Raw genomic sequence first — 12331 nt, 5'->3', positions numbered from 1 at the left:
CAGAGGTCCAGGGGCTATGAACTGCCAAGCCTAGAGATGCCAGGGCTCAGCCATGGCACAAATTAAGCACTGAGGGTGATCCCCTCAATCAGAAAAGGCTAAGCACAGTTCTGCTGCCCCCTTTACGCATACAACAACAACATTTAATTACCCCTGCACTCAATACTAAAGTGATTTATAATCCAACACCAGCAAAAACTGATCACTTGGGCAACACATCTCTGTTTGCTGGATACCTAGCCAGAGTGGATGTGTTCATGTAAATACAGTCTGGTCCTGAAGCCTTTCCCCTCACCCTCAGCTCATCACTAGCTGTCAGGAGAGAGCTCATTCAGACCTTGCTTACGAATCATTATTTGAAATTATAAGGTTGGCCAACATCACCAGAACGAATGCGCTGACATGGTCATAAAAAACAACAGCTGTGTGAGGAAGCTAGTCTTTCTTCATACTTTTCCAATCTATTATGCTTTTTGAGGTACATGTATTTTATCATATACCATATATGCTTTTAAAAGTGTGTATTAATGTTTCAATTTCAATTCAAATTTCCAACCCAACTACATTGGCAATACTGCATGTAACTAGTTGACCACAGGGGGAAGGGGGGGGGGGGGAGGAAGGCAGGGTGAAATCCAAAGAAGAGAAGAGGGGAAGTGTACACACACACACACCCCTATGGGGTGTAGGGAAATCCCTGCCCTTTATCCCTTACATAGGGCTTACTTCAGTGGTTCTCAAACTTTTGTACTGGTGACCCCTTTCAAATAGCAAGCCTCTGAGTGCGACACCCCTTTATAAATTAAAAACATTTTTTATATATTTAATGCCATTATAAATGCTGGATGCAAAGTGGGGTTTGGAGTGGAGGCTGATAGCTTGCGACCCCCCATGTAATAACCTCGTGACCCCCTGAGGGGTTCTGACTCCCAGTTTGAGAATCCCTGGCTTAATTTAACTGGCAAGTTTTGCACTGCTGCAGCCAGCCACTTCAAATACACTGATGCAAACTCTTAGCATAGACACACTGCACTGGTGTAAAAAGAGACGTGCTAGTGAAGCTTTCCCTAAGTTTGAAACATTGGTGTAGTTACCTCAGAGCAAAAAAAGTCTTTTCTTCTTGGAATGCTTATTAGATGGGTTTGGGCTCCAACATGTTTGAGCAAATCCAATAATCCATCATTTAGCTCTTCTGTGTCCAGTTCACCATGTGTATGAGGATAATAGTTGCTCACAGCAAAGGTGTAATGTTAAAACAGTTTTTGTAATTACATCTTTGAAACCCTCCGATTAAAGGTGTGTTTGTGAAGGACAAGCAGCTAAAATATTTTGTGGGTGTGGGTCTGAGGATACTTGATTTTTTTCCAGTGGCCTCCCACTCTTAATTACTATAAAAAGACAAACCAGAAATTTAATTGACCCTGCAGCTCACAGTAAGAACTGTATTGCTTCTTCCACGTTTTTAAATTTGAATGAACCTGATACTTAAAGGACTGGACAACTTTAAGCAATAGTTAAGACTGGGAAGAGAGTTTATAAGCAGCCCACAGACTTGAAACTGGAATGTATTTTTAAAAGTGGGATCCCTCCATTATAACATACCAGTTTAATATTATGGAAGTTTTTTAAATAGGGGTGAGGGTAGATATTGACACCACACACAAGCATATCTGCAAACCGAAAAAATGGATCAACCAACCAGGCATACTTTTTCTCATGCAAGCTTATTGTTATGTACAAATCTACTTCCTGGATCCATATATACTTGACAAATAAAAGTTTCATTCCGAGCCTGATCACATGTATATTTTACTTCTGTGTTTTAAACTGATAGCCAGTGCCAATCAAGATAAACTTAACAAAACACTGATACTGTTTGATGGACTATAAAATGCTCCACTCAAACTACCAAATAAGAAAACTACAGTGCTTGAAACAAATTAAGGTTAAATAAACAAAATAAGTCATCAGGTTCAGATAGTATACAATAGTTCTAAACTACCTTAAGCATGAACTGCTAGAAAAAATATGCATACACTCTTTAAAAAGGGCTACTGGAGATGACTGGAGGGTAGCAAATCTTGTACACCTATATTTTAAAAAGCCTTTAAGGATGATCTCAGGAATTACAGACCAGTAATGTTCTTAACAAACTAACTGAAAAAACAGTTTAAAATAGAGTAACAATGTACATAAGAGGGAAAAATTTGTACTACCTTACTAGGCTCTAAATTAACTGTCAGCCCAAGAAGAGGATATGGTCATCATTTAAGACAGCTCAATGAAGACATAGGCTCAATGTGAAGCTGCTGTCAAAGAGAGTAGATTAAATGTTAAAATGGATAAAGAATGGAATGGAGAATAATAAAGAAATTATAACAGCATTATATAAATCAGGAGTTTGCCCTCATCTGAAATACTGTGTTCAGTATTGGTCATCCCCATCTCAAAAAGGATTTTGCAGAATTAGAAGAGGGTCAAGAGACCAGCGACAAGAATGAGTAGGAGGATGGAAAAACCCTTGTGAACAGAGATTGAAAAGATCAAGATTGTGTACTTTAGAGAGGAGACATTACTAAAGTATACAGAATAATGAAAGGCATTGAGAAGATTGTTTGTGAACTTCTATTCTCCTGTCTCAAAAATACAAGACTACAGGGACATTGAATGAAACTGAAAGGTAGCAAATTCAAAACTGATCAAAGGAAATACTTTCTCACACAATGCATAATTAGACTGTGAAACTCATTTGTCAGAGGACATATTTGTGACACTACAGCCCATATTCATCCTGGGAGTATGATTATGATATGATTATGACATAATTATGGTGCTTTTTTTTTTAAGATGGGTCATTTGAGGTGTCATTGGAAAAGATATGATTTGTTGAATATGATTATCCTATTTGTGTGCATGTAGCATTTTTGTATCTGAAGTTATGAATGCTGACTATGTATCAGTATTTCAAATGTGATTATTCCTGGGTGATATCCACAAGACCAAATGTTTCCAGTCTAGACAGCTGGTTGTGAAGGGCCTATTCAGGGTAATGGGGCATTAGGAAAAACAATAGGCCTTAGGAGAAGCGTATCCCCCACCTGGTGAGCCTTCCTGCGAACGCTCTAGACAGCTTGTAAGTAATGGTTGCTATGACTCAGCAAGGGCCTGTGACCACATCACATGACACTTAACCCCATTTTGATACCTGTATTTTTCCACAAATTGGGTGGGAATTGTTTTTGGAACAAAGGATTCCCACCATATGTTAAAGCTATATAAGGTGGGGTGTGACATCATCTAGGGGCATCACTCCCCACACAAGAAAACTCCTGGAAATACCTAAGGAATGAGCACTGAACTGGGGGAAGTGCTGGTCCCAGGCTGAAAGGATTTCTAGCCTGTGTATTGAAACCTAGTGGACTGCTTGTATCAGCAGCCAGGGTGAGAAATTGCACATTCATATCCAATCTTTCTAGTATTTTAGGCTTAGTTTGCGGTTTTGTTTATTTACTAGGTAATCTGTTTTGATCGGTTTGCTATCACTTATAATCACTTAAAATCTATCTTTTGGTAGTTAATAAACTTGTTTTTTTGCTTTATCTAAACCAGCGTGCCTTTGACTGCCATGTATGGGGAAAATCTCAGCTTGGTTAACGACATGCTTGTTGCATATTCCTCCACATTGAGGGAGAGGTGAATTATTTATGAGCTTACATTGTACAGATCCCTGTGCAGTACAAGACAGTATAATTTTGGGTTTCTATTCCAGTAGGGGGGTGCGTGCCTCGGAAGCTGGGGGGTTATCTTGGCTGTAGCTTCTCTATTGTTGGTTCATGCAGTGGCTGGTCGGTGCCTGCATGTAACTGCAGCTGCGTGTGTCCCTGCCTATGTGAATGCTGGTGGGAGTGTAAGACCGGGAGCGATCTACAGCTTGTCACAGCAGCACAGTGTGAGAGGGAGCCCAGGCTGGTGAGTCAGAGGGTTCAGTGGTACCCCATCTCAATATTTGAAGCCCAGAACTCATCAAGATTCAAAGAGGAATTGGACATTTGTGTGGACATCAAGAATATCCAGAAGCTATCACAGAAAATATTAAAAACCAAAAAGAAGCTTCATGGGATATAAATTTTCATGCTTCAGGACCCAAGATCTATGACAAGTAGGAGTTAGGAGAAGACTCACTCGAGAAGCAGATTATTCCACATCTGCCTATTGTGGTGCTCACTTGTCCCTTCCTCAGAGACATCTCATGCTAGTTACTGTTGGAGACGGGATACTGGACTAGATGAATTAAGTGACTGATCCAGAATGGCAATGGCAATTTCCATATTCCTGCTAAACTGATTCTCTACTTGAGAAAAATAATCTTCTTTAAAAGGCATAGTATCTGATGTAGTTACAAATCAAACGCTCTTGACTTTATAAAATCTGTTTTATTTGAAACCCATCCCAATCTTGGGAATAAAAAAGTATATAGTTTTACTAAGTGGATCCTATCTGTGAAAGTGATTGCCTTTATCATAAAACCTATATAAAGAAAGTTCACTTTCACAATTGGCAGGCATGGTATTATCAGTTCCAGTCGTAGAGTATCTCAAACAAAGGCATTCAATGATCCAATCCTGAAAACCATTACCTATGTAGGTGGTCTTTACATGCGTAAAGGTTTGCATAATCAGTCCTAAGAGCTTTAAATCCCTGCTGTGACTGCTTCATTGCAGATCTCTTAGATGATGTTCTTCTGTACCATTAGCGGGATGAAAAGCACATAGGCAAATGGTAAGGACAAAAACATTTTTGCCATTGCTAAACATAGGTAAACCTATTTTCCTTGCAATCTTTATCTGCTCACTCAAGTGGAAAAATGACGAATCATGCAATATCGAGACACACAGGCCCATTGGTGGTTCATTACTCTATGTCAACAACTCCTACCAGGCCTGAGAAACTCACTACACCTAACACATCACTGTCATAGTATTCATCTCTGAAGTGTGTCTTTTAAGGTATCATATGAAAGCTGGTAACACACTGATCATTAATATCACTGCAAAATGTACGTATTAACACTATAAAAGGAATTGTTGACACTTACTGGTCTTATGCTTTAAAGCCTGTAACCAAACAAAAGAGAGCCAGGTTTTCTTCCATACAGGAGGGAAAGCAGTTATCTCCCGCTCTATAATGTAAATTGAGAATTGTGAAGCCAGATACAACAGGAGCTGTATTTGTATACAAGTCAACAGGAAAAAACAGGTTGGGGATGTGAAATCAGCATGGGAATACAGCGGAGTCTGAAACCCAGGGGTTCATCCTGACTTTGGAAGCAAAGACAATAAACTTTGGAAACTATAAGGAGAAACAAACGACATTTCATTATCCAATTTTGCTGAGGAACACTCTTGGCAGAGGGGAGTGATTAATGAAAACTCTGGATCCTAATTTGACTGAAAATCAGCAAGCTTGCAAAAGGACTGCGAGTGAGAAACTGTTTGCGTAGAAGGAGTCTAGCCTGCTAAAGTTATGCTTAGTCTCTTAGAAGCATGTTATACTTTTGTTTTATTTGTAACCAGTTCAGTTTCCACTATCTCTACTCCGTATCCCTTAAATCACTGTTCTTTATTAATAAATTTATAATAAAAGCATGGATATGTTTATCTCAGTGTTGTATTAACTGAATCAGCTGGACCAAACAGGCTAGTGTGTACAGTGTCTCTTTGTAGACAGTGAACTTGGTAATTTCTCTCAGTGTCCAGTGCCGAAGGATGGATATTACAGGGGGATGCTCCTGAGACGTTCAGGAACTGGAGTACACTGAGTGTTAACCTACAAGGAAAAGTAAGGGCTGGCAGAGTTCTGAGAAGTTTGTCTGGGGTAGCTAACAGCCTGGGGTGACAGGGAGTTGTCTCCCAGGTTAGCATCAGCAAATCTTTTTCTCACTGAAGCATGGGGGTTACATGGTAACTGATGATTTGGGCACCCTGAGAAAGTATCACAAATACACACACATTTACAGCAAATTTCAGCTGAGGATCTTAAAAAGGCTTACAAACAAGTAAACAAATATTGTATTGTCCTCATTTTACAAATGGCAACTTGAGTCAGAGAGGTGAATGTCAGGCTGTGAACAGGATTTGATGACACAATGTTAATACACCTATACCTGGTCTATGGAGGAGCTTAGACCATTGACGGCACCAAAGAAGCCGAATCTTTACTGACATACCTTAAGTAACTTGACAGGTCACATCACAAGTTAATGGCAGAGCAAGCTATGACTCTAACAACTTGACATTATGCTTACCTGAAAGCAAAAACAGTGTGAGGTCAACAGCAAAGGAGAAACAACAGCCTCTAAATGAAGAGAGGGTATGGGAGGGAAGAAAAGGGAGAAGACATGAATGAACTATAGTACAATGGGTAGAGAGGTGGATGGGAGGACAATAAGATTGCAGCTCTGATTTCTCTCAGTTCAGTTACTTATCCATACAAAGTTCTGGGGGTTTTGTTATAGGATTCCATTCTCTTACATGCAGGTAGTTAAAAGGATTATTCATTGTGATGGTATATACTATTATGGTCACCTCTTTTACAAGAATATGATAAATTTTGTACAAAGTGTGCCTTGTGAGGTATCATCTGAAATGTCAATCTGCTGAACATTATTGCCCTGGTAAAATGTATATCAGTATTGATTGTAAAGTTACAAGATGCTACTGTATAGCATTGTTATAACATGCTCCAAGATTAAGTAAAGCAGACCCAAACAAGTTTTTCACAGACAAAGACTCACTGGCACTCCAGCCAGATGTTAAAGAGCTATCACAGGCTTAAGCAGCCACTCTCCAGCAATGGGAAGCTATAAACAATAAATTTACATTTCATCATAGGGACGGTTCAACCCTCACATCCACAAGAGACTACTTGTTGCCTGCACCCTGTCTGGGGGTAACCCTCAAAGAGGCAAAAATGGTATAAATATGAGAGAAAGTGGCCTCCACTGTACCTCTCTCTTCTTTGCTCATAGAATTGGAAGGGACCTCAGGAGATCATCTAGTCCAACCCCCCGCTCAAAGGAGGACAAATCCCCATACAGTTTGTTTTTTTTAAACCCCAGTTCCCTAAATGGCCCCCTCAAGGATTGAAGTCACAACCCTGGGTTTAGCAGGCCAATGCTCAAACCCCTGAACTATCCCTCCACCATGACATCAACTCCTCTCAAAAAACTGTACTAAAGGGGAGGGGTCCCAGGCTGAAAGGAGATCCAGCCTCTGAAATTTACCACAGTGTATGGTGAGACAAAACCTTTTGCTTAGCTTGTTAAGTTAGGTATTAGCTTGCGTTTTACCCTTTGATTTTCTTCTGTAACCAATCTTGACTTTAATGTATCACCACTTGTAATCGTTTAAAATCTGTCTCTCTGTAGTTAATAAACTTATCTTATTGTTTTATCTTAACCAGCGAGTTTGGATTGAAGTGTGGGGGGAACTTCATTTGTCGCCCTGTTTGTAATTCATAAGTGACTGGTCAGAGTGCTCATGTATTTAGCTGGGAGTGAATCTGCATGCTAAAGGCTGTGTGAGCAGGCCAGGAATGGATGTTCTGACAACAAAGCAGTGTAAAAGGCACACCAGCATAGAGAATTAAGAGCAGTATGTTCAACAGTCCAGATTGTTCCCTGGGGAATGTCACATATACGTGTAAGAGTCTCCAAGTATGGAAGGAGGTTCAACAAGAGCTGAATTAACAGTCTTATACTTCTTGCGGAGATGCAGTTTCAGTAATACCTTACATTTGGGAGTTCAAAGAAAACCTGCCATACTGGTTTCAACTTGTTTGATAATAATTTACATATTTACAATTGCAGCTTTCAAATGCCAGTACCTTCAGACATCCAAATCTGCATTTTTAGCATTCAAGAACCCCCAATACTTATTTTAGGCATGTAAGTGCCCATTTCAGCATTCAGAAAGCAGGATTTGGTTGCTAAAAATGTGCCCAAATTTGAAAAGTTAGGACTACAGATTTCAGCAGAATTTGGACAGGCCCAGAATGAATACAGGCAAAAGAATCATAAACGTCATACAATTTTTATTCAATATATTTTGGTGGGCCCCAGAACAGGAGTCCCATTGTGGAGGCACTGTAAAAATATGGCATCATGTCACTGTTGTTTCTCTTCATTAAAATATTTTCATTTATTCATTTTTTCAAATCTGAAATAAATTATCTCAACTAAAAAAACATGTTTTATTCTTTGAGTTTGGGAAGCATAACACCCAACACCCTTGCAAATACAAACAAGCACAGCTTGAAATTGGACTGATCTGCTTTATCCTATATAAGGACTATTTATACTGGACAGATATACATATTGATTATTCTAGATTAAGGTTACCGATATCTGAATTACCAGAAAGTACCTATGTCTTTGCTTTCACACACTGCAACATTAACTAATACTGCCTTTAATATTTCAACACAACCTAAGACAACATTAAGTTTCCAAACTGTACTTTGTTTACTGTACATACATTCCTGCCCCTCTAAATGCATTTCATTATACATAATATGTACATGATATGGCTGTAATTTGGGAAGATTGAAGTCTATTTTTGACCTCCAAGAAAACCTGAAGGGCAATCTTCTCAAGAGACCATTATTCTTACATAATATCTTATTACTTTTAGAAGCCAGTGTTTTGTGTTAAGGACCCTGATAAGAGCTACATCATCAGACTTGTAGATGTTGAAGACAGTTATAACATGATCTCATATACAATTTATTTTAAATTGTGCAGTAATGTATAGTATATCCGGATTGTTATGGAAGAGGTTTACAGTTTTAAGAACAAAATTCACTCATTCTGCTTTTAAATTTTAACATTTTAAATGTTGTATTAGGAAACCTCTTAGAACTGGAGTAATGGAAAAGATAAGGCTTACAAATAAACTCAGTCAATGCAGTGATAATGAGAGTGCTTTCAAAATAATCTTTCCTTATTAAGACTTTCTAAACAGAGCTGGCTGACATTCAATTAACATCCCTTCTACAAACAATCTGAAATATTCTTGATAAAATATTTTTAGTATTGCCACTGTTTGGCTCAGGCATATAAGAACAGGCTGAAGGTCATTTTGAGGATGAAGAAAATAAATCTCAGATAAAAGGAAAGTTAATAAATTAATCCCTAGAAAGACAAAGTATTTTAAGAACTTCTATATTTAAAGTTGTGTGTATGTCTTTGTTTACAGTAATCTGAACCTATTATAATTTGAACATTAAAAGTAATGGACCAAACTCATCCACAGTGTAAATCCATTGAAGTCAATAACATTTACCCCAAGGATGGACTTGGCCTGTCAGGAGTCTTTTTTGTTTGTTTGGGGTTTTTTTCTCCTCTCTCTCTTTTCTTTTGCTTTCAAGACTATAGAACGGCATATATAGTTTTGACTAAGAGCTCCTCATCTCACTTTTTCTGAGGAAATTTTTCTTTTGCTTAATTAAACAGGCATGTGGCTGCATTTATGATGCTTACATTTGTTCCATGTTCATATTCTTAGAACTTTAAATGACATAATCAAACATTCTAATTTAATAGATAAAACTGAACATGAGAAAACAATGGTTTTGCACACAAATGGAAATTGAGTTAAATCTATCTAATTCACCAAAATATCAAAAATTTCAGGCCCCATCCTGAAAAGCCTTTACTATTGTTTAACCATTGTATTCTGTGCTGCTTTAAGAACTGAACTGATAATTATTTCTGGTGTATTCTTTGTCATATTTCTTTGATCTGAGAGAAAACTATACACCAATTAATTGCCCAAGTAATGCTTTGGTATCCTTTAACATTCTATTATACTAAAATAGTTTGTGTTTTATAAGACCCTTCAAATGGACTACAAATCAATCTTGTAATTAATAAATGATTGGCAACATAAAACATGTGTTTTGTCACACATATTTTACTATAGACATACTACTAAACATTTTTTTAGAATGTAAAAAGTCTGGTGCGGCAAAACCCAGAGCTATTCCTGGAAACTAAAAAGTTATAATCTTCCTGAAGTACAACTGTAAGAAAAAATGTTTCAATGATGTGGGAAATTTCTCTACTCTGGAATAATATATTGTCTTTTTAATAAATAAATAAATAAATAAATAAAATGACCTAAATATTCAGAAGCATCCTCTCAAGCATAAGGACACAATGATTCATACTTACAACAACTGAAAAATTTCATGTCATCTCATGTGAATTAAAAAAAGTAAGCTGTATAAGATGTTCTGAAAAAAGTCAATAGTAGAAAGGAAAGGACACATGCACAAATATGGAGAATACTATGTTTGATAAATTATAAGAAATAACTAAACTAATTCCCTGGCAGCATTTATAACTTCATTGAGCTTTGTACCTGAGTTTCAGATCACTGGATGAATCCAATTATTCCATAAGGCATTTGAATTTCTTCTGTCTCCCTTCCCCAATTACTTTAACAAAACAATATCTAATTTAATATTTACACACTTTCACAAAAGGAAATAGCAAAAATATTAATTCTAAAAGGACAACAATCAACCTCACAGCAAACTCCACAGTGACAAATCCCAAGCCTACCCTTCTCTAAAAACTTTAACAAGCTTGGAATATAACTGCTGTAAGAAGCCAACAGCGTTAACAGTACATGCCAAAAATATCCTTCGTGAGCTGTTCTAATTGCTCAAGATAAGAAAACAAATTTTCCAAACAGATATTCTCATAACAAAACAGACTTATAAAAACATAACATTAAATAAACAGCTTACTTTTAAAGGTATAAGTAAGAGTCCTAGTAACTCAATTAAAAGAATTGGCAGAGTATTAATACAGGGTAGTATACCATTTTTCTTGTAGTTTTGAATAGCAGGTTTCTCAGAAATCTACTAAAATACAGAATACACCAAATTTGATAGTGTGTCTCAGCCAACAACTTCCAGCTGTCCAAAGACAAGACGAATAATGATGTGGTGACAAAATACATACCTATAATTGTTTACTTGTAACAGTATCTGCTGTTTAGAAGCAACTACTGCAACCATCAGCTTCAGTCAGTCATTAACCACTCACACAGTCAGTAAATCACAAGCACACACTAATAAGTATTTGGCAGGGAAGCACAGTCATTAAAAGGACAAAGCTTAATTTCTCTCTCTTTTTTTTTTTTTTTAAACCGCTCAAAAATTTTCAGTTTTGGGATAAGGATTCAAGTCTACTTCTAGGTTAAGACAGAACTGCTGATTTCTCTGAATTTCTAATACCTCATCCCACTATCACTGGAAAAAAGCATCCACATTTCACACTACTGTTTTCCCCCCTTGAATCTTGTCTACATTCCCAATCTTATTGAAATTAATGGCATTAACTTTGCATATGTAAAATGGTAAACCAATTTCATATCAACTTGACATATCTTATTTCAAATCATGTTTCAAATGCATCCAGCTCCTCACACAGGCAATGAGATATCTGCTTGTATGAAAAAAAATGTAGTGCCAAGCTCTTACGTTTCTAAAAGTTTCCTGATACATTTCTCAAGAGTCAAAGAATGTTATAATTTTTTTAAGTCAGGTATTTTAATTTTATGTAAAGTATATTCAACTTAATGAAAGTAAATGCAATAGACGATGACTAAACAAATGCCATCTTGCACTAGTTGACCTGGAAATCCTGGCAAACATTTTTCTTGCTTTTTCTGCTCACTCAGTGAGAACACGAAAAAATTAATTTCTCATACTTATAAAGTATCTATATATACACACACATGCTTATAAATGATTCTGTAATTCCTAAATTACCTGATGGGGGAGTTGTAAGAATTTAGGTTAGTAATGTGCTTTGAAAATATAAAGCCCTATATAAATACTAAGTGTTATCATCAAAACCTACCAGCATATAGAATGTTCTTACTGTAATGAGAAGCAACGGGCCACACTGTACAACAAATATTTTTTAAATGACATGACATCTAGTTGAAGGAGCTCACAAGGTAAAACCTCATCAACTGCGGGCTCCACATTCCTCTAGCATTTTGTATTTTGAGTTGGAATCATATCATCATAACTTATTTTCTGCTTTGACATCATAATGGTATGATGGTCCATCAAAAAACATGTCAAGTTATTTTTCCTAAGGACATATTCAGATTAGGAAACAACTAGACAGATAAAAACAAGCTTTACAGCTAGGTCAGAAAGAAGTTGCACCACTTCAGATGTGCATTTCTGATCAATATACTTCTACATAAAATGAAATACTGAAAGTCACAGGAAACATTATGCACGGTTT

At 37.0% G+C, this 12331-nt stretch overlaps 1 protein-coding gene across 27 annotated transcripts in view; it reads right to left on the bottom strand.

The window, feature by feature from the left end:
* Positions 1 to 12331, bottom strand: part of PLEKHA7 (pleckstrin homology domain containing A7) — a 299188-nt gene that overhangs the window by 189312 nt on the left and 97545 nt on the right. For 2 of the 27 annotated variants that reach the window (XM_065592110.1, XM_065592121.1), the window contains exons 4-5: positions 6305 to 6354; positions 5096 to 5179 (exon numbers count right to left, since the gene is read on the bottom strand). The exons of 13 other annotated variants lie outside the window; for them this stretch is intronic. Coding sequence is in view for 1 of the 14 variants with exons in the window: in XM_005308706.5 (XP_005308763.2) it covers positions 11030 to 11085 (56 nt within the window). In the remaining 13 variants the exon portion in view is untranslated. Of the gene's footprint in view, positions 1 to 2216; positions 2310 to 5095; positions 5180 to 6304; positions 6355 to 10421; positions 10627 to 10886; positions 10990 to 11029; positions 11125 to 12331 lie in introns of those variants that run through there. 12 more of the 27 variants (XM_065592116.1, XM_065592112.1, XM_065592113.1 and 9 more) reach the window with 12 other exon arrangements.

Source organism: Chrysemys picta, chromosome 4 (assembly GCF_011386835.1).
Source record: "Chrysemys picta bellii isolate R12L10 chromosome 4, ASM1138683v2, whole genome shotgun sequence".
In the NCBI taxonomy this organism is placed as follows: Eukaryota; Metazoa; Chordata; order Testudines; family Emydidae; genus Chrysemys; species Chrysemys picta.
Note: the sequence above shows the minus strand (reverse complement) of the source record. Positions and strands in the feature narration are given on the sequence as shown.